The following is a 23,089-nucleotide window of genomic DNA, read 5'->3' on the forward strand; positions in this document are numbered from 1 at the left end:
GTATGCCATGGTCTCAGAGCATAATAATCAATTATGTTCATGGCAGCATGAAATCCGTTTCTTTTCATATGACCAAATATAAAAAAAAAAATACATCTCAGATATTGCAAACACTGTAGCAAAAACGGCACCAGGTTAAAGTAGAATTAGGGAAATAAAGTTGAAGTGATTCCTTTAGAGCCTAGGTGGACAGTAGTCCTGTGCAGTGTCCTGCCTAATGTAAAATCTACACGCATTTGGCACTTGCCAGATATTACATTTGAGCAACATAAAATGTGGTGTTGCACTTCTGGTGGAGAATGAACATTTTTCAGCGTAAGAATTTGACAAGAACAGAATGCACTTTCCTATTTGAATCACTTTCTCCACCTTTCAGATATACATATGTTGGAAGGATTTTCAGAATGAATCCAGCCACAGTATTCTTTCAGACGTTAATCTTGTAATGTAATCTTGATACCCAATATCATGGGTAAGGCCCTGAGTGCTATTGGTGGTGCCAATGATGTCTTCTACCTTTCCAGAGATCCCAGTCCCAGAGCGTCTGACTGTGAGCTCCATCACTTCATCATCTGCTAGCCTCAGCTGGCTGGTGTCTCCTGAGATGGAGCAGACTCCACACAGCTTCCTGGTCTTTTACCAGAGTGAAGGGACTGAGCCAAAGTCCATCTCTACTGGGTCATGCAGCACAGTCATCACAGGCCTGAAACCAGCAACTGACTACACTGTTAAAATCTACACTGAGCTCCAACATGGAGGAAAGAGCCAGCCTGCTTCTGTTCAGATGAAGACAGGTGAGATATCAGGAAGGGGAGAATAATTCCCTGAAGTGTTATTCATGATTGATCTGTGTTATTTATGTTTGATCTGTGTTGTTGAAGCTTTTTGAGGCACAGCACTAGTATGTCCAGTTGGCAGCAATAATATGACTTAGAGAAAGAGTGTCCACAGGCCAAAGTGTAGTAAATATGGTGGACAGAGGCCCATACTGAGGCAACATGTAAACATGATTACGTCCCAATAATTCACGCTTGGCCTAGAAAATAAATGTGGATACACACTTTATCTGTCAATCGTCACATGATTTCAGCATAGTGATTATATATGATATTGCAACCAAACATTGACAATTTTCACACAGACCTTTCAGGAAGTCTTCTTTACAGCAATTAGCAAAATTAGCATGAATTTTATTCAGTTATTTAACGACTAACATTTTAATCCATATAGATATTCCAGTCCCAGAGCATCTGACTGTGAGCTCCATCACTGCATCATCTGCTAGCCTCAGCTGGCTGGTGTCTCCTGAAATGAAGCAGACTCCACACAGCTTCCTGGTCTCTTTCAAGAGTGTACGGACTAAGCCAAAGTCCATCTCTACTGAGTCATGCAGCACAGTCATCACAGGCCTGAAACCAGGAACTGACTACACTGTTAGAGTCTACACTGAGCTCAAACATGGAGGAAAGAGCCAGCCTGCTTCTCTTAAAATCAAAACAGGTCTGAATTTCATACGCAGTGAATACATACTGACAAACTCTAGAAGTGCTAGGAAAGGGACAGGGACTGGTTTCACTGGTATGCCATGGTCTCAGAGCATAATAATCAATTATGTTTATGGCAGCATGAAATCCATTTATTTTCATATGACCAAATATAAAAAAAAAAAATACATCTCAGATATTGCAAACACTGTAGCAAAAACGGCACCAGGTTAAAGTAGAATTAGGGAAATAAAGTTGAAGTGATTCCTTTAGAGCCTAGGTAGACAGTAGTCCTGTGCAGTGTCCTGCCTAATGTAAAATCTACATGCATTTGGCACTTGCCAGATATTACATTTGAGCAACATAAAATGTGGTGTTGCACTTCTGGTGGAGAATGAACATTTTGAGAGAAATATTTGTCAATTTTTCATCGTAAAATCACAACTTGACAAGAACAAAAAACACTTTCCTATTTTAATCACCACCTTCACTTTCAGAAAAATATTCGAAGGTGTCCAGATTTAATCCGACCCCAGTATTCTTTCAGAAGTTAATCTTCTAATGTAATCTTGATACTGGGCCCTATTCAGATACTGATCACAAGTCAGCAACTTAAAATCATGATGACTGTGATCTCCCCAATATAATAAGGCCCTGAGTGCTATTGGTGGTGCCAATGATGTCTTCTACCTTTTCAGAGATTCCAGTCCCAGAGCGTCTGACTGTGAGCTCCATCACTGCATCATCTGCTAACCTCAGCTGGCTGGTGTCTCCTGAGATGAAGCAGACTCCACACAGCTTCCTGGTCTCTTACCAGAGTGAAGGGACTGAGCCAAAGTCCATCTCTACTCGATCATGCAGCACAGTCATCACAGGCCTGAAACCAGGAACTGAGTACACTGCTAAAGTCTACACTGAGCTGCAACATGGAGGAAAGAGCCAGCCTGCTTCTGTTCAGATGAAGACAAGTAAGCTCTTTAACGTAGTCCACATGGACAACAGGATGGTGCAGGAACTGGTTTTACCATATCCATAATACTATGAAAATCAATTCTGCCAGAAAAAAGACTTGCACTGACATCTTGGTAATCATGTCATCATGAGAGGGGATTTTAGGAACATGAAACACTTTCATTCTTTAAACATTACATCTACACAGCCTTCTTTTTTAAAAAATCTCCCTTAAGTGGGAAATGCAGGCAATGGGTGAAAATGTGTTTTGCTATCTTCGTGAAAAATTGCCTATGTAAGCCATGTAGCCATACATGTTTTGTATTGATTTTAAAATGATATGATACTTGGTTTTCAACAGGAGTGTGCCTCTCTGATGTGCTGTCTGCATTACACCTGGAGGACAACTTCAGACAGAAGCTCACACTCAGCTCAGTCCTGGAGATCAACAGGTACACAGTGTCTGACAAGCCAGCACACAGTCTGAAGCAGCTACCATGGACCTTCTTAAGGAAACTGATGATGTCTAATTTAAATGCAAGAAATATCAAATGTGCACAAGACCAGTCAATGTATAATTGTAGTCTCACTGATGCCAATGATGATTCTGATGCCATTAATCCTCTAGATTTGATCACTGCTCTTTTCCACTGCTCAGATCCTTTCCTCCAGCAGGAAATGGTCTCCAAAATGTCCATGTGTCAGTTTGCTGTTCCTTTGCTGCTGCCAAACTGTGACACACAGCAGAGCACTCTGATGCTGTGGGCCATGAGAGACCTGGTTAAAAAGTTCAGACCTCTAGCAGGTGACACGACATTTGTAGAGGGCATCGTAGAAATGGACATCCCCATGGTGTCTTTTGTTAGACTAGGAGAGAGCAGTCTGTCCAAATCTCAAACTCTGAACAAGTTGCTCAGTAATCCTCATCAGCACAACGACACATTTGTTCACCGTGACATGGAGTGTGGTGATGTGCCCAGGACAATCTCAGATGGTTTGGTTGAAGTCAGCTGGTATCTACCCTGTGGGAAAACAAACAATGACATGTTCACACAGCCAGTGGCCATAGCCAATCTGAGAGGAGATGGCAGGTTGTTTAAGACCCAGATGTCCTTCCTGTATGAGACCTCAGCTGCAGTTTTCATCTTCAGTGATGACCTAGAGGGAGACCTCAGCACTCTGAACAACAGGGAGAGCAGAGCTGAGCTGTTCCTTTTCACCAACTCTCAGAGTAAGACCTTCAACATGGAGACACTCAGGGATACATGCATGAAGCACAAGGTGAAAGAGACCAATGTGATCATCAAGAAAAAGCAGAATGATGCAAACTTTGTGGAAGCCCTGCGTTTCAGAGTGAGTGGAGCCATTAGTGATAATCCACATACAATGAAAGTGGAAGGGATGGCTGCTGTTGCTCGACGTGTTGGTATTCTTGTTGATGAAGACGGGGAGAATTGTGAGAATGGCAGACGTCATGCTACAAGCATCACTGAAAATATTAAAGATATCGTGGAGTTCAAGAAGGACCAGCTACCTTTGCATGGAAACATCTGGAAAGAAATCAGTTTGTTAGAGAAAGAGATGTGTAGACTGAGAAAGGCTGACAGAAACCAGAGCATAGAGTTCCACAAGAGTTCACTGAGTGTACAATACAAGGGGCTGAGAGAACAGCAGAATCGGTTGCATATGTCAGACGCCATGGAGAAATTCACTGCTGGAATCTCACTGTCAGGAACACAGCGTCTCTACTTCCTGAAGTGGCTGAAGATTCAGCTGGACACCCTCTCTAGACATAACCTGTCCACACTGAGAGATAAATACAAAGACTGCTGTAGAAACACACCACAGAATAAGGAGCTGATTGCAAACTTAGATGAGCAAATCTCCAACTGCTCGTTGGGTCCTGAGCACTTCTTCCGTGAGCTGGGCCAGATTTATGAGTGTGCTTGTTCCCTTCCAGAAGACAACTCAGCCCCCAAAAAAGTCCAGTACCTACCTGCTCTGTGTGCTCAGATGCTGCTGAATGGGTTTCCAGTTGAGCTGGTCGATGGAGACGCATCAAACATCCCAATGAAGTGGATAAAAGAGGTTCTGACTCAGCTACACCAGCTGGTGGACACCAAGAGTAAGATCCGGGTGTTGACTGTGCTGGGAGTGCAAAGCACTGGGAAGTCCACCCTTCTCAACACCATGTTTGGAGTGCAGTTTGCAGTCAGCAGTGGAAGATGCACCAGAGGAGCCTTCATGCTGCTGATTAAAGTCTCTGAGGAACTCAGATCTGAGCTCAAGTGTGACTTCATCATGATCATTGACACAGAGGGCTTAAAATCACCTGAGCTGGCAGCATTGGACACAAGCTACGAACACGACAACGAATTAGCAACGCTGGTCATAGGGCTCAGTGACATCACCATCATGAATATTGCCATGGAGAACATCACAGAGATGAAGGACATTCTGCAGATTGTGGTCCACGCCTTTCTCAGGATGAAGGAGGTTGGGAAGAAGCCTAGATGTCTGTTTGTGCATCAGAACGTGTCAGACATGTCTGCTCATGACTGCAATATGAGAGACAGAAAGAAGCTGATGGAGCAGCTGGATGAGATGACCCAAATAGCAGCTAAAATGGAGAAGAAAGAAGAAAAGTATAAAAATTTCACTGATGTGATGAAATACAATCCTGACAAAGACAGCTACTACATCCCTGGACTTTGGCATGGAACTCCCCCAATGGCCCCAGTGAATGCTGGCTACACTGAAGCTGTCTATGAACTCAAGAAGAGTTTAATTGGCTCCTTACAAACATCTGATAATATCAAGACTAATGATGTAACAGAGTTCCTCAGGTGGACTCAGGATTTGTGGAAGGCTGTGAAATTTGAGAACTTCATCTTTAATTTCAGGAACAGTTTGGTGGCAGATGCGTACACAGATTTATGCACTCAGTACAACACTTGGGAGTGGTCTTTCCGATCTGAGATGAACAAGTGGCTTATAACCAAGGAAACAAAGATATCCAATTTTGGAGTGACTGAAAAGAATGTCCAAATGAATCTCTTACGCACCAGGCTCAGAGAGTGGAAACATGAGGCATCAGAGAAGCTGCGTGAAGAAGAACAGACAATCCTGTCCAACCTTGACACATACTTTCAGAAGAAGGACAGCAAAGTGTGTTTAGTAGAGAAATACAAACAGGACTTCCAAACAAGTGCCATCTCTCTCAGACAACAGATAGAAATATCTATAAAACACTCTTTGGAAAAGGCTGTTGAAATCAGAGAGGGAATGGAAAAGGTAAACAAAATCAAGGACAAGCAAATGGATACAATTGAGAAAATGGTCTGTGAGCTGCTGAAAGAGTGTAGAGAGAGAAAATCAGATTTATCTGAGGATGGACTAACCAGTGAATTTGAGAAAATGTGGAGAGGAATCATGTCTGAGCTATCTGAAGTCAGAATGCCAGAGATAGATGTGTATAAGGATGTGCACCATCTGCTCTGGTCAGATTTAAGTTCAAAGGGTGGACCTGTCTCAGAAATGCTCAACACAGTTAACCTGAGATCTAGTGGACAGGGGGAATTCATTGTTAAAACTGACTGGTTTTCAGACTGGACTTACGTTGGAAAGAGAATCGTTAGTGCCGTAGCACATATGAATAACAATCACTTCATTGCTGAAATCCAAGAGATCTGTGATAACATCATCAGGCAATGTGACATTCTTATTTCAGATCGCATAAGCGTCATGAAGAGAAACAATACAGATTACCATGAGACGTACATCAGAGACCTCCTCAAGGCCGTCGATGACCAGAAAGATCTTCAGATTAGTGATGAATGTGAAACTTCTCTTAAGGTTCATGTCTGTGGCTGTGCAGCGATGCTCTTCCAGAAATCACATAAGGAATTCAATGACCGCAACGACCCACAGAATCATCTGCTGAAGTGTAAACCCATATTTCTGGAGAAATTCAGAGAATCGTTCAGTGAAAAAGATCAGTGCCAGAAGAGAGCCAAACAATTCACAGAGACCTGTGTGAAGCCAGCAGTTGAGGACTACGTGTCTAAACATCTTGGGCAGGCAATCGCAGATCATATGAAGATGGGAGATGGGGGCGTGACCTACAGGGGAGTGACCTACAACACACGGACTAACCTTCTTCATGACCTTTTTAAGCAGTTGTTCCATGATAACTCATTTCAGAAGTACAAGGAGTACACAACATCATATGAAACATTTGTGAAAAACTGGATAAAGGAACAAATCATTGAGGAAATGTCATCAGGTGAACAGATGCAACAATTAGAGAGAAAACTCCTTCCTGGGGTTGTAAAGAGAATAACTGACAAGATCACCAGCATCTCCAAGAACATGGACATAGAGGAGTTCATACGAAAGTTCTGCTCTGAGGATCAGCTGGTCTTCCCAAGAGATGCCTTAGACAGCTTTTTGATTCTCCTCAATGCCAAAACAGACCAGTTTGCCATCAACCTCAAGGAGTTCATTGAGGAATTGGAATCACATTTAGCTCAGTGGTATGCCAACAAAACAGGCATCTCACACATCACTGAAAGAATTACACACCTGCCCTCTAAACCTCATGAGCTGCTTTTCTCTGGACTGTGTGGGTGTGGGAAACAGTGTCCCTTCTGTGGGACACCATGTGAAGCAGGAGGTCAGATACATGAAACACACTTCTCCAGCATGCACCGATCCGAAGCGTTTGCACAGTATAGATGGACTGCCTCCCAGAAGCTGGTAATAGACATTTGTACAACTTTAGTGATCAGTGACAGTCGTTTTAAGAATTCAAAAACGAGTGATAAATGGCATCCATATAAGAGGTACAGGGAGATCTACCCTGAGTGGGACATTAGGGGAGACCCGAACACAGAGGCCTCAACCTACTGGAAATACGTGATGACGAAGTTCAACAATGAGTTTGCAAAAGCTTACGATGCCCTACCTGCAGATATCCCAGAGGCCTGGAAAACACTGACAGCAGAGGATGCACTGAAAAGTCTGGAATGAAATGAATGAAATGTGAATCAGGCCAGAATATGGCATCAGTGAATAGGATGTACTGTATTATTGTATCACGTTTTGGGGGAACATGAAGAATGTGCTCAAGATTAATCAAGTCAGATGTTAAGGATATTATTCAATATGATCGTTAAATCAAACAACATGAGTACCGTAAATCCTCAAATTGTGGCCGGGGATTTTATTTACTTAGGCTGCACAGCGCACCGGCCTGTATTTGGGGCAGGCTTGTATTAGGGGCAGGCCTTTATTTCTTACTTATTATACGGCTCTTCAGAATGTTCCAAAAAGTTCTGTTGATTTGAATGGGGAACCCCAACGTTAGCAGGTCTGTAATTTCTTGATATTCACCACTGCGAAAAGTAAATGACCGCTGTCATTGGCAACGGGTTTTGTGCTTCTAATTCACATCTTTCATATCATTCCGCAAGAAGTCCGGTCATTTAACGTAGCGGAAGGTCATTGTAACTTGAAGTCAGCAAGTAATGGGTTGCTACGCAACACCTGGAACTTTAAAGTTCTATTAGCCTGAAGAAAAAATAATTCTTAGCGGAAGTCATGAAACAGCAACAAAATCTTTAAAAAGAGGTATTTTGGAGGAATGTCTTCTATCGTTTAGGCAAGTAACTGTATAATAACAAATTCGCCTTGTAGGCTGAAACATTTATTTTTTAATTGCAAACAGCCATGAAATTGGCCAACAACATTAAACATGAGGAGAACATGTATTTATGAAATGCATTCAATTAAATTGTGATGTTTGCTTTGTGCTGATGGACTGATGCTGGTAGGCTACAGTAAAATAGGCTACCGGTACCTTTTTTACCCCCGGCTTGTATTCGGGGCCCGGCCTTTATTTGTCCGTATCGACCACGCCCCCGGCTACTATCTGAAGCCCGGCCTCTAATTGAATCCCGGTCTTTATTTTAGGATTTACGGTAAGTATGAAATTATGTGTTTGTTATGATAATGGAAGATTATGTGTTTTAAATTCACCAAACTGCATTGATTATTCCTCTTAATTGTCTACATGAGTTAGAACACACGTCATCAGTAAACTTGCAGTTTGTTGTTCAGTACCACACACACACACTGAAGTTCAGTACCTGGTTATTTTCTCTTCTGTTCAAGTAGTTTCATCATGAAGTGAATAAATTACCTTTTAGACATTTTCACATTTTTGATATACAGGTTTGAAATGATCTTAATTTTGTTTTGAGGTCACTAGTTATTTGATTTATTATTGTTACGTTGTTATTATATTATCACGTTTTCAAATTAATTTGGATCTTTGTTTAGGTTGAGTGACCATCTTTCATTATGAAATGGATATTACCACAGCAATGGCCTTCAATCAACCCAATTTAATTAATACTGTGTAATTGATACCAAGTATGCATATTACCTTCATATATACTAATGTGTTTCTTTCTTCATTGTGTTTGGGGCTTACTATGGGATGGCAGTTAAAGTGTGTGTTTCTAGCAAGCGGAACGAGAGGTTATTCATACAGAACTCTTTGCTCTTTAAACTCTCCATCTTTCTATTCCACTCCAGTCATATTACAAAGCTGATTAATCTGCAGTGGTGTATGATTTAATGACCCAGTTAACAAGTGTGTTCACTGACATGTATTCAATAAATGGCACAACAATCATATTTGTGTAATGTAGTGTGTGTCCAGGTATGTGAGATTCTGTTATTGTGTTTGTGTGAGATTTTGTGATTGTGTGCGTTTGCCAGTGTGTTTGTGAGTTTCTAAGATTGTGTTTGTATGTCCAGGTGTGTGAAATTCTGTGACTGTGTGTGTGTGTCCAGGTGAGTGTGTGTGAGATTTTGTGACTGTGTGTGTGTGTGCAGGTGTGTGTGTGTGATATTATGTGACTGTGTGTGTGTGTTCCCATCCCCCACCTGCACCACAATCACACTGATGGTTTCCTGTACCAGAGCACTGTGAACCCCCATCTGCCAATCAAATTCCTCTAGGGGCGGGGCCATCACCTGACCTCCACACAACCCCACTGCTGTCATGACAACTAGCAGTCGCTGGCTGAGGCACATGTCTGGTGATGTCACAGAGATGGGCGGAGACAGAGAAAGACATGGCAACCAATCATATATTAGAAAGAGGTCTAATGCAGCCATTTTAAAGTCTTAAAGTTTGCCTTGTTAAGCCCAGTGTACAGCATTACTTAGCTAACAAGCTTAATCAAGACAGGCAAAAGATACAACAACAGAGCAGGCAATTCAGTCAGCGTTAATCAAACTGAAATACCACATCCTTGTTACCTAGATGCTAAACACTTTGTTAGCTTGATAGCCGTAGCCGTTGGAAGAATGCACATTGTTCTTCTCATCATCTAACACATGACATGGTCTGTACCCCTCACCCCCCTTCCAGACAGATTTAGTTGGTTTATGTCATTTTTGCCAAGTGACTTTTATCACCTGATGTTAGACATATATATTAGATATTAGACTGACACCTCTAAGAGCCAGTCGCTTCAGGGAATAGGTCGGACTGAAGTTGAAGCTGACTAGACACACACACACACACACACACACACACGCTCACCTTCCCCAGGGAGGTTGTCTCTGCCGTGGATGAAGAATTTGTATTTGCACTGATTTCCCAGAACCTCAGACGTGTCTTTATTTTCTCTCATTCTCAGGAGCCGCCACTGATTTTAACTAATATTGTATTAGTGCATTTAATACAATATTAGTTAAAATCAGTGGCGGCTCCTGAAAAAATTCCGACCCATTCAGAAGGTACATTAAGTTAGCTGATTAACTCATACAGCAATACCTTTTTGTCCACCTAGGCAACACACAACAGTAATATGTCCCCTCTTGCTACATAGCTAGAGTAGCAAGTTACAGGTGGAAAGCTATGGAAGAAAGTTGCATCCAGGAGCCTTCATAAGCAAACATGATGTGGCTCCACATTAAATTATCCCATTTTTTCATTATCCACGTGTCTCAAATGTTGTATGATGTAACATAGCTTAACAGGACACATGATATGTCCAGTAACAACATAAAGAAGGGGTAACATATAAGTCAAAACCAACAATATTTATTGAGTGATCTTGAAAGTATTGGCTTACAAAAGCAAAATAAGTCATCACATAAAAAATTATTCAGTGTTAGTGCAAGAAGCGAACTGTGAAACACACTGTGAAACCTATGAAAAGTGACAGTGGTATATAGAAATACAGACCGCGTTAGCCACTTCACGACCACGATTTTCTTTCGTTCCAATTCTTGGATGTAGGATTTCCCTCCCTTTGTAGAAACCTGTTGAATGGATACATTTGGTCTAGGAAGTCCTAATTGTTTTGTTGTCAATTTATCTTCATTAGTACGCCGTGTCGCTACACGATGGTAGTCCTCTACCCGATAGTCCCGCACATCGCGCATGCTCAGACACAAACGTTTTACGGCAGAAGGCTCAACGTCAACATATGGGGCCGTCTTAACGCATAATGTGGGTATATTTAATGTAATATTTAATTATTAAAAGTGTGGAGACGGAGTAAGGGTAAAAGGCAAATAGTTTGTATAATGAAGAAGTGAGAAAATATAGCAGTAGGTAAAACAAATAAAGCATTGATGTGCTAGCCAATAGAACTTGACAGGGAGAACAAAAGAGGATATCCAGTATATCTTTAACTTCTTTACTTCTTTATTATACAAACGTTAAGAACTTACAGCTGTATACAATGACCAAACTTCTTAAAGTATACCGTCTTTCGCGAACTTCCATCAGCTTTAGCCAGCGATTGTATTCCGCTGTCTACAGTGTCGCAAATTGGCGAATGATCGGGTAGTGCGCATGCGGACTACCATCGGGTAGAGGACTACCATCGTGTAGCGACACAAAGAGCGAATATGCCTCTGTCGAAGCTGTAAGACGTTCGTATAGGCTTTAACGTCCATTACTTATGACACGACATGGAGGGGCGAGCCCTCACGGAAGCCATAGAGAATGCATTGAGAGCTCTGTTTTGTGAAAAAAATTGATTTAACATGGGAGTCAATGGGAGAGATTTTCAAATCGCCCCAGAAGTGGCGGGGCCATTTTGGAGCACGACTTTAGGCTGACTGAATGACTGTTACCTGATTCGACAAAAAAATACAGAGGCAGATCAGACGGTCTGGTGGTAGAATCCGACCGAAAAAAAATTATTACATTTGAATGTACATGTCGTCATTTACGCGACTTACAAGGATATTGCGTTCATACATCAGGAGTTTTTTTCTTTTTTTTTTTTTTCTAGGCAGTGCGTCGCTCCAATCGCCCATATGGACATGCTCACAGATGTCATGAAATTGGATATTTGTTGAAATCACCACATACTGAAGCAGGGTCTTTTTCCTAAATAAAAAAAAAAAAAATGTAATTTTTACAAATTTGTATCTGATCATCTGTGGCATTTTAGTCAGGAGCTGTGCTTTGTACCCTCCAGCAAAATACGAGTAACATTATTTTATTAACTCTTCCCCTGTTTGACCACCGTCACACTGGTGCCGTGACCTTGCGATTCAAGATCAGCTTGATGCAGATCGCCTGACCGAGGGTGCAGCGTGCTTTGGAGGAAGTCATTTGTGCTGGAGCTTGATTATGGTCAGGTACTGGGGACTGTCAAAGCATCACTGACAAGATAGGATTTTGGTTATTGTTAGAAAGGCCAGATACGGTAGCAAATTGCGCATGCGCAGAGATCTGTTCCTCAGCACATCTCGTGATTTGGTCAGTTTGGCGGCAAAAACACCACAGGAGTGCACGGTGTTAGTTTCATTATTTCTATTCAGTTTAGTAGTTAAGGTTATTACTGTTTCATATTCCTTTCAGACATGTTTGTGCGTCACTGACAAACTGTAAGTCTGTTTTTTTTCTATTATATAATAATACACGAGAATTCCGTACTTTAATGACGTTGGTTTAGTTAGCAGCTAGTATGTTAGTGTTTGTTAGTATGTGGCAGTGGTGAATAAAGTACCCAAAAGCCATACTTGAGTAAAAGTAAAGATACCTTACTGGAAAATGACTCAAGTAAAAGTAAAAGTAACCTTTTAGAATACTACTTGAGTAAAAGTCTTAAAGTATCTGATTTTTTACTGTACTTAAGTATCAAAAGTAATTTTCTGATATTAAATGTACTTAAGTATTGAAAGTAAAAGTACAAGTAAATGCTGTTAATAAAAAAGCAAAGGGTCAGAATTTTGAGAATTATGAAGTTTATTCCGACTAGAATGAGCATACTTGTGGGCCTTATTTGAACACAATAGCAATACTAAAGCAGCACCAAAAGTAACAACCCAGTCATTACTTGAAACTGACAAATGTTTTGTTCATCTTCAAACAAAACGTCCCAAAAGGCCATTATGAATTTTTTTAATTTTAATCTTTGTAACATTTTGTGAATGGGCTCCTGAGTATCCCAAGGTATGCATAAGGCACAACCTGAGAGCAATAACCTGGCGATATGATACAAAGCCATAGCATTACATCAGGATCATCAGTTTTACAAGCAAGTTATCGGTACAGTGAAATACTTTCAGCAACATGCACACACATCCCTTGAACCATAACGTTACTAGCAGCTATTTTGCTCCACACTGCTACGTTACTGTACTGTACTTTAGATTGTCACCATCCTAGCTAGCTAGCTAAATACCTCGCCAGAGATGGAATAAAGAATAAGAATAAATAATCTTTGTAGGTTATTAGCTAGCTTGAAATATTATATACAGATCTTACCCAGCGGTGAAAGAACATGACTAGTCTACAAGGTTGGCATTTAATGAAGAGGTCGTGGGGTTTCTCATTTTTTGACCTGTGTGCTTTTGCTTCGATTATTGTTGTGTCCCCTTCGTTGTTGATCTTAATGTTTTGGATATATCCTTCCACTGCATATTGCAGTCCATTTTGCCTTGATCTGGAGGATATCGCGGAGATATTACCCAAAAAAGAATCACTGACACTGACAGACAGTGTAGCGCATGAACGAGTTCAAAAGACGTAGCAACAGGCTTTTGCCAACGGTCAATAACGTGTGCTAGGACCACTGATTCGCCAAACCTGCTTGCAGTCTGTGTTCTACCACAATCCTCGACGTTGGTCTCGTCACTCTCATGATTATTTTTTTTTTTTCTAAAGATGATTTGATTTTGTAACGAGTAGCGAAGGTTTCAGGGGAAATGTATCAGAGTAAAAGTGTCAGTTTTCTTTGCAAAATGTAGCGAAGTAAAAGTAAAAGTAAACAGAAATATAAGTAGTAAAGTAAAGATATCCAAAAAAATGACTTAAGTACAGTAACAAAGTATTTCTACTTCGTTACTATACAACACTGGTATGTGGAGATGATAGCTGTATGTCTGGCTAGTTTAAACGCAGTTTAGTTGAACTGTTATTAATGTTGGTGATGGTGTGTGTCCACGGCATAAATTACATGCGTTAAATCGCTAGGCGTAAAGTCGCCTGGGGGGTGTGGTCAGAAAAAATCACTGGCTGTAGCAAAGTTCAAGTAGCAAGTTCAGGTGCAGTGCTGCGCTAATGTAGCACATTAGCTTGTGAACTCCCCAAAAAATAATGATAGATGTTGCGGCAGTCAGTCATGGGCTGATTAATTTAATTTATAATAATAATGTTAATGTATTCTATCTAATTCATATATATCAGCCAGTTGAATCACGAAAACGTTATATGTAACTTAGTTAGCAGCTAGCTAGCTAGCTACTATGTGTTTCCAATGAGTTTTTGGTTAAAGTGTTAGCGGCAAGCTAACAGTAATAGTCGAGAGCTTCAGTTAAGACCTACAATATTCTGTTTGACCTCATAGCATTCATGTAGCATACAAACCGAGTCGATTAGACATATAAAGTCGTGTAGATAACCTTTATTCACATAAAATATTTCCCAGTAACACAGTTCCGAGACTCCGGCATCTTGTTTCGATATTTTTGATTACTCCCGCCCCTATGAGCTACGTTGGCTTCCAAATCACACACACGCCGAACTGATTGGCTCTCAGCAGGCAGCAAATCGCTCTCATTTGCATAAAGTTAAAGAATGCCCAACTTTCAGCAGGCAGCAAAGACGATTTTTTCCTCAGCAGGCAGCAAATCGCTTCAATTATATCCCAATGAGAGCAGCACGATATCGCGTGCCGTGGACACCCACCGTGAGTATGTTAGACCTGTGTGATATGTGTAAGCTTTCTTGTATTATTATTTGTATCGTAAGCAAGTATTCTATTCACAGGATGCACGTTAATGGCATTATAGTTATATTTCTACACTGCAAAAAGTGAAATCTTGGTAAGATGAAATATCTTCAATCAAGGCAATATATGCTTGTTTTTGTCTGACAAGATATTTCTTCTTACCAGGCATTTTTTATGTTAGAGCATTTGACTTGTGTGGGATATTTTTTATGTTAATGTGAATATGGAATGGACTGGTTCTCAGCGCAAGGTACAGTACAGGAATAGATAAGGACACTTGTACCAGATAAGGACATGCTTACAGTAAAGAACTCTTAGAATAGTAAGAAGTGCCAAGTATACAGTAGACAAGAAGTCTGGCTCTCTGAAGAGACAGTTGTCAGGTCAAAGGTGGCCTCAGAAAATAGACCCCCTGGGGTTAGTCGATACAAGACCAAATACAGATGATTAGGGTAATTAATATGGGACAACGCCCCACAAGAACGAGGCTTAAATAGTACCAAGAAACCAGTACATGCGCTGAGATCGAGCTTGACCATGGACGTCTCCTTATTGTGACATTAACGATTACAATAAATACTATCAGATTTTCTCTACAATCAGTCTCAGAAAATACATTGATAACAAAAAGAAATGGAATGATCAGCCACGACATATTTGGCAACCTATCGAAAGGGACTGATCAGAGAAAAAGCTCCGTGGGGGGAACCGCTTGACCCAAGGCACCTAAATAAAAAACGGTAAGCAGAATAATTTTTGCTAGCCAGACTGGGGAAATTGAGTCAATTGGAAAACCCTATCCTGGACAAAATTCTTCAGACAAAAACCCTGTAATGAGACTGAGTGTGTAAAATCTGAAAGTAATTAGGAAAAACTGTTCGTTTTATGTGTTGCATGTGAATTGCATGTGTTGCATGTGAAAATAATCTGAAAAGATTATTAAGGCGTTCGAGGAACGGCCTGAGAAAAAGGAAAGAACAAGGTTTTTTTTCCGTGTGTCTAGAAAAAAGTTATTTATAACTCATTAGGCACATTGCATGTGAATTGCATGTGTTGCATGTGAAAATAATCTGATAAAATTATTTAGGCAATCAGGGGTTGCCGTGGAAAAAGGCAGGGCCTTTAATATATTAATTTACTAAAGAAAGTGGTAAATGGTGAGTAGAAAATTGTGTGTAAAGAAAGGGGTCTTCCTTGTCAATTGGAAGATTTGGAAAAACAACTTGTTGAGTTGTGATAAATGTTTGGTATGTCAGTAAGTACTGATATTGGTCATTGTATGAAGAAAAGTGAAGTTGAATGATTGGTTGATGTATGTGCTAAATGAGTTTTGTTTTTCAGGAAATAACAGTTCTGTGAAGGAGTGAGAATTGTGATCTGTAAAACATTTAACTTGAAAAACTGTCATTGAATATCCCTTTAAAAGGTAATTTCGTGACTAACAAAGGAAATACGAAATGGTGTGAAATATATATGCGGATGCATACGCGTAAAATATTGAATGATATCGTAATTAACATCATCCAAAGTATTGTAATTTGACCATAATAACTGATCAACTTTGACTTCTTTGAATCAATCATTGTGAGTTTACGGGAGAGACGCTCCCAAGAGAGAGAAAGGGAGACAGGCGAGGAAGGCAACGGGTGGGGGCTATTCCAAGCCCACAAGCCTGAGTGCGTGGTAAAGGAGGGGCTGTTATGCGCATTTGAGCCACAAGTGAATTTCTGCATACACAAGTAGAACCAAGAGTAGAAAGGAATAATATAATACAAATAATTCTGTGGTAATTTCTGGACTTAAAAATGGCTTTGGTAGACACAGAACAAATTACACCGTTGGAGGAGATAAGTAAATTGTACTCATCAGAGGCGAGTATTATTGAAAAAATTAGTAAAAAGTGGAGTGATCGTACTAAGAATGATGCGAACCCGTGGCCAAAGAACGGCTCTTGGGATCTCAAGTTGATTCTGCAAATGGAAGGAAAAATATATGACCATAAGCATAAAGAAACAAGTGAAGTACGGGAGACAAAGAGAAAACAGGAATTATTAACGTTGCGCGTCTTTATGAAAATAGCGAAAAACAAGGCTCTGAGCCAGAAACAAAGTTCAGAACAAGTTAATGATCAAAGTAAGAAAAGGGAACATGAAGACAGAAATGCCTTCAGGCCCCCACCGTATGTATTCTCAAATGAATCTTTTCCTGCAGTAAATAGACTGTATCCACAGTTACCTGTTGTGCAAGGCGCTGCTGTAGGAATACAAGGAACCATTCAGGGCGAAATTGAGTTAACTCACGGTTGTTAGATTCCAGTGATATTTCTTATGTTCCTAAAAACTTGTATATGGCCCTCTCGTCCTGTTGATGTGTGGAGGCCCACATTCTTGGTTGTGTTAGAATGGAGGGAGGCCATATGCCGACCCACCCGGAGACAGCGCCGCTGTGGAATGTATATGTTGTGAACCATCCTAGACCTGGCTGAAGGACATTGATGGACTGTCATGGCCATGCATGTGTACGAGTGTACGTGTCAGAAGAATTGTTATACATTTGTGTCCGTTTACGTAATACCCATAGTTAAATTAGGTGGTGCCCAACGCTCCACGTTCAGACCTCAGCTCGCGGAGAGAGAGACGGACATCCATCTCCTGAAGACCCCGACACGCGGCGACTCTCAGAGCTCTGTTCCACTTAGACTTAGAATACTTAGACTCAGTAAAGTACTTAGTGATATTTCTTGTCTGCTACAATAAATATCTTGGCTCAGATCCGAACCGCTCCAGCTTCATTGATTGCAACAACCCACTACATCACCCTTTAGAATTAAGCATATTAGACTAAATATAGAAAAGAATATAACAGTGGTGCCGAAAACCGAGCTCTCTACTGGCCGCTGCGTGACGTCGTGACATCGCCTGCCTGGTCGTCGTGACATCGCCTGCCTGGTCCAGGGAAGACGCATTCCACAGAAGGCCGCATCTGGACTGGAGCCCGCTCCACATCCCCAGGTGATGTTCGCTGACCTCACTCAGTTCCAGTACGAAGTTAAAGAACTAGTTTAGATAAGTCTGTTTTAGGTTTCTTTTTTAGTCTGCCAATCAGTTAAAACAAAAAAAGAGTGGGAATGTTGTACCATCAAGGATCTAGTACTTTTGATGATTAACCTGTATCAATGATTCAAGCGCTGGTGTCATTTGATACATGCTATGTTTGTTATATATGTTTGCTATAATTGCTTGTTACAAATGTTTGTTGTTAATGTTTGTTGATATAGCTATTTGGTTGTGCACTAACTCTATCAGTCTCGCCGTATTCTGTAGAGGGGTTGACGTCAGGCTCGGAGTTTACTTCGAAAACCGATATATGATCTGTTCTTGTGTTTAGACGACAATTTGCTTACGTGTCCTGAACTTAACTCGGCCGGGTTGCGTGAAGGCTGTTTCTATGATTAGCTGGTTCTAAATGTGGAAACCGTTGGTTATTTTGTTTCTGAAGGCTTGGATAAGATACATATAGTCGAGGTGCGGATCGCCGAATCCAGCACGGCAGAGGGTGGTCAAGAGGAATTTGGTCCGGAAATAGTTCTGAGACATCCACAGGGTTCTGGGCTGGTAAGCCAGAGAACAAGATCATTCATAGCGCGCTCTCTCTCCTCTTCCAAGACAGAGTAGGGTGGGGGCTAGTGGTGATCGCGCGCACCCGTTTTGACTCCTACAGAGGGGGAGGGGTGTGTGTGTGTGAGAGAAGATAGGAGATGCTGTGGAATTTGTGCAGTGTGTGAAGAGACAAAGAAAACACATTGTGGTTAAAATTACAGCTAAATAAATTGGGAAAGTCAGAATTAAATTCGGTTATAGTGTGGAGGAAACACATTGTGGTTAAAATTACAGCTAATAAATTGGGAAAGTTGAATTGAATTTGATTTGTAGGGTGTGGCTATAAGAACACTTTGGAAATGGCCACGGCTGCTGAACCCACAGAGGTGGATGAAAGCACGATAACTTTAACAATGAGTGAAGGAGGGGAATTTTCGTTTGAAGACTGTGTTGGTGACATGTATGGCTATCAGATTAATAAGGAACTGGTAGCATGGGCTGAAAAGAAGTATAAACTCAGCAAACAAGAGGTACAGGTTAAGAAGAAATATAACATCCCTGAGGCCCGTGGCTGGTGGCCAAAACGCAAATTTCTGGCGGTGTATGAGTCTTGGGTAAAGAAAAAGACAAAGAATGTTTCGATTGCTTTTTTGCTGATGTCTCAATGTAAGCGACTGTTTGTACACCATGCTTATAACAAGGGAAGGATGGAGTGTCAGCACACCACTGATTTGATTCAACAGCTGAAACGAGAGGTTGCGGAACTGAAAAAGAAACTTGAGGCATGTGAGTCCAGGGACGGACTGGCGTTTTCACCCCGAGGATGGCTGGGTCCTCCAGGAGGGCGGGACCAACTTGGGGCGGTCGTAGGGATGTACCCAAATCCCTCAGCACCTCCCCCCAACTACGAACTGGGGATGGCGTCCTCTGGTGGCCATGGGGGGGAACCCACAAGCATGGCGCTCCCTAGTGGCCATGGGCGGGATCCTCACACAAGCATGTTTGCTTCCCCAGATGACAGCTATCCAGGAGACCACGTGCCTATTGAAAGCACTCCATACCCACTGCCATACCTCTTTCAACAGCCCTACCGCCCTGCTCCCACTCCTCGACAACAACTTCAACAACAGGACCAGCACCCACCACAAAGCAACGAGGCCGCAGCTGTGCCTACAAGCCCCGACGCAGCCTCCCACACCGAGGAAGCATCCACGTCTACAGGAGACTCCGTGGTGCGCGATGATAGGGACATGAGCCTCACACGTGGTGCGGATGGAGCTCACGGTGCCGCCTCTCGCAGGCAAGCAGCAAAATTCGTGATGTGTGAGGAGAGGGTTGAGGATGCTGATGAAGAGATCAAAAAGCTAAGACCAGTCAAACGCATGGAGAATGTAGAAGGGACCACCATTATGTATGAACCTGCCTCCCCGAATCAGATTGAGAAATGGAGCAAGGACATGGAACACCCAAAGAGGGGCGGACTGAAGCCATGGATGACACTCAAGGAACTGAAGGTGCTCTATGACTTACATCCTTATGATGCCCTGGCTATCCTTCACAAACACCTCAACAGCTGCGAGCGCACACTTATGCGTGCAGCCGTGGAAGAGGCCCTGGGTGCTCAAAAACTGGGCCTCGATGCAGGATGGGCCAAGATCAAGGATTGGATTGTTGCCAACGCAAAGTCTCAACTGAATTGGGCAAAAGTCACTGCCTGCTTACAAAAGAAGGGAGAAACATTGGACGATTTCAACGATCGATTCCTGGAATGCTACACACTACATTCAGGACACGCAGCGAAGTTTGATTTGGACACACTCCCCTCATCAACCGACACACCTCTTAAGACCTTGTACCTGCAACAGATCTTGCCTGAACTCCAAAAGGGTATAAAGACCAGAATGACTTTATGGGAAGATGACAACAAGCAACTTCAAGAAGTCATGAACGTTGGCTACCAAGTGGAAAGAGATGAACAGATCAAAATCAGAGCCCTCACGCAACAGAACGGGGAGAAGAAACCCGCTCCGGATAAAAAGAACACTGCTTGTCACAACTGTGGAAAGAAAGGTCACTGGCGCAGAGAATGCAAAGAACCAAAACGCCCTTACCGTCCACATAGCAGTTCGAGTGAAAACGACGCATCGAACTACGCAAGGAACTACAAGGATGACCGTCAACACAACGATCCAAGGGACGACCGTGAGGAGGGCCGGAAACAATGGATCAGGAAACTTCAAGCAATGAGCCTGCAGGAGCTCGATCGACTGGGCCAACCAGATGATTGACTAGAAACCCCCTCTCTGTGTGCCATCGCTGCTGCTGTCCACCGACGAAGAAACACAAACAGTTTCTACGTTACCGCTCTTATTAATCACGAATTGGAAATTGAATTTTTAATTGACACTGGTGCTGAATATACAACTGTCCCTACCAAGAAGATGATGCCCCTCCCACCGATGTCTGGAACACACATCACAGCCAAAGGAGCAGCAGGACATGGCATCAGACTTTCAGAAACAGACCCCATCAACCTTTCCATCGGCCCCAAAAGCGTGGTGACAACTCTATGGCTGGGGGACGACCTAGGCGAAGCTTTGCTAGGAATGGACGTTCTCCTGCTCATGGACACAAGCCTCGAGTTCAAGGATGGAAGAATGTCGTGGAATTTGAGGAGCTTGCAGAGAGAAGATCTCAAAGACCACCCCGTCTGGGCCAAGGGAAAGACTGACTGCGGCCTGCTGAAAATGGAACCTGTGATGTTGACTGGAAAAGTTCCCCCAAGTGTAAAACAATACCCGCTCAACCGAGCTGCTGTCGACGGACTGAAACCAATCATCAAAGATTTGTGTGCCCAAGGAATCATCTACAAGACTCAGTCTGCCTCCAACGCCCCCGTGTGGCCTGTGAAGAAACCAAATGGATCCTGGAGACTGACGGTGGACTACCGTCTGGCCAATCAAGGACTCGCCCACCTGAGTCCAGTTGTGGCCTCTGGTGACCAGTTCCTCCAAGACCTTTCGCCAGCACACAAGGTCTTCACAGTGCTTGACGCCGTTAACGCCTACTGGTCCGTGCCATTGGCACCTGAGTGTCAGAAGTGGTTAGCCTTCCAATTTGATGGGTGTCAGTATACATGGTCTCGCCTTGCGCAAGGGCTGGCATCAGCCCCCACCATCTACCACCAGGCCCTGAGACGACACCTGACTCTGCCCGAAGCTCCACGCCTAACCTCAGCAGTCATCACTTACTTGGACGATATTCTCATTGCATCTGAGACGGAGGAAGAACACGACACGGATTCGAGAGCATTGATTGACTATCTGCACAAAATGGGTCACAAACTGAGTTATGATAAAGCACAGATGTCCCAACAAGAAGTCGTCTACCTTGGACAGAAGATTTCACAAGGGAAAAGAGAGATCACGCATGACAGGACAGCTGCAATTCGCAAAACCCCCGAACCCCGAACAATCAAAGAACTACGTGCTTTTTTGGGAATCTGCAATTACAACAGGAATTGGGTGGACAATTACACGGAGACCGCCCAACCATTGAACGACATGCTAAAAGCAAAACCAGATTCCCGAGACAAGATCAGCCTCGGAACCGAAGCACAACAAGCCTTTGAGGATTTGAAGAACAGCCTGTGTGAAGCCCCCGCGCTGGGACTTCCCAATGTGCAGAGACCCTTTACACTCTTTGTCAATGAGTGTCGTGGGTTCATGACATCAGCACTGACACAGGAACATGGAGGATTGTGGAGACCTGTGGGCTACTATTCGGCCAAATTGGACACAACTGCACTGGGCTTTGACCAATCTTGTGCTTGATCAGAAGATCACCATCCGTTGCCCACACTCTGTGAATGCTTTGCTGGCTGGCAGGAAAGTCCCATGCGTCTCAGATAGCCGCTGGGGAAACTGGCAAGCCGTGCTGGAAGCACCCAACATCTCCCTCCAAAAAGCCTCTGTCTCAAATCTCTCAACCATGATTGCCCCCACGGACGCCACGAACGAAGAAGATGACCATGTGTGTGAAGACTTGATCGCCTTGATGGATCAGGAACACTTTGTGAAAGAAGATCCTCTCCACAACCCCGAGCTTGTCTTGTACACTGACGGATCTTCACTGGTGGAGGATGGCATCCGGGGAGCAGGATGGGCTGTCACAACGGAACACGAAGTCTTGGAAACAGGATCTATGGATCCCGGAACATCAGCACAGCAAGCAGAATTGAAAGCATTAACCCAAGCACTCAAATTGGCTGAAGGAAAGTCTGCCACAGTCTACTGCGATTCCCGTTACGCCTTGGGGGTCGTGATGGACTTCGGCCGTCTTTGGGCCCAACGAGGGTTTGTCACGGCCAAAGGCACGCCCATAAAAAATGGTCAATTAGTAGCAGACTTATTGGACGCAATGCTACTCCCCGAAGAACTGGCGGTGGTCAAGGTGAAAGCTCACACTCACTTGGACACCCCAGAAGCCCGTGGTAACGCGCTAGCTGATGACGCATCCAGAAAAGCAGCAAGACAAAAAGAGGGGAGGAGAAATGGAAACATTGAAATGAAAACTGACCTCGGAATGGAAAACGACTACGCAAAATGCCTTCGATTGAGAAAGGAATCTGAAAACGAAGAATGGCGGAAGGAAAGCTTAGCGAGCATAATGGAGATGCAAAATGCCTCAAGCCAAGAGGAGAAATGGGATTGGATGGGAAACAGTGCAAAACTACACGATGACAAGGTGTGGCGACAGGGAACGAAGACAGTGGCCCCTC

At 42.8% G+C, this 23,089-nt stretch overlaps 1 protein-coding gene across 1 annotated transcript; it reads left to right on the top strand.

Moving 5' to 3' along the window:
* Positions 1-590: 590 nt before the first annotated feature.
* Positions 591-20,597, top strand: LOC122128984 (interferon-induced very large GTPase 1-like). Its single transcript, XM_042704029.1, has 6 exons — positions 591-794; positions 2,797-5,643; positions 6,166-7,455; positions 18,209-18,324; positions 18,783-18,923; positions 19,011-20,597. Exons 1-6 carry the CDS (start codon positions 605-607, stop codon positions 20,595-20,597), a joined length of 6,171 nt encoding a protein of 2,056 aa, XP_042559963.1. The 5' UTR covers positions 591-604.
* The last annotated feature ends 2,492 nt before the right edge of the window (positions 20,598-23,089 follow it).

Source organism: Clupea harengus, unplaced genomic scaffold (assembly GCF_900700415.2).
Source record: "Clupea harengus unplaced genomic scaffold, Ch_v2.0.2, whole genome shotgun sequence".
Lineage (NCBI taxonomy): Eukaryota > Metazoa > Chordata > Actinopteri > Clupeiformes > Clupeidae > Clupea > Clupea harengus.

Coding starts and splice junctions, on each gene's coding strand:
- LOC122128984 (XM_042704029.1), top strand. CDS start 605: ATGGAGCAGACTCCACACAGCTTCCTGGTCTTTTACCAGAGTGAAGGG. Junction 7,456..18,208: donor AGCAGAGGATGCACTGAAAA/GTCTGGAATGAA, acceptor TTGTTTCTGAAG/GCTTGGATAAGATACATATA. Junction 18,924..19,010: donor TGGCGGTGTATGAGTCTTGG/GTAAAGAAAAAG, acceptor GCTTATAACAAG/GGAAGGATGGAGTGTCAGCA.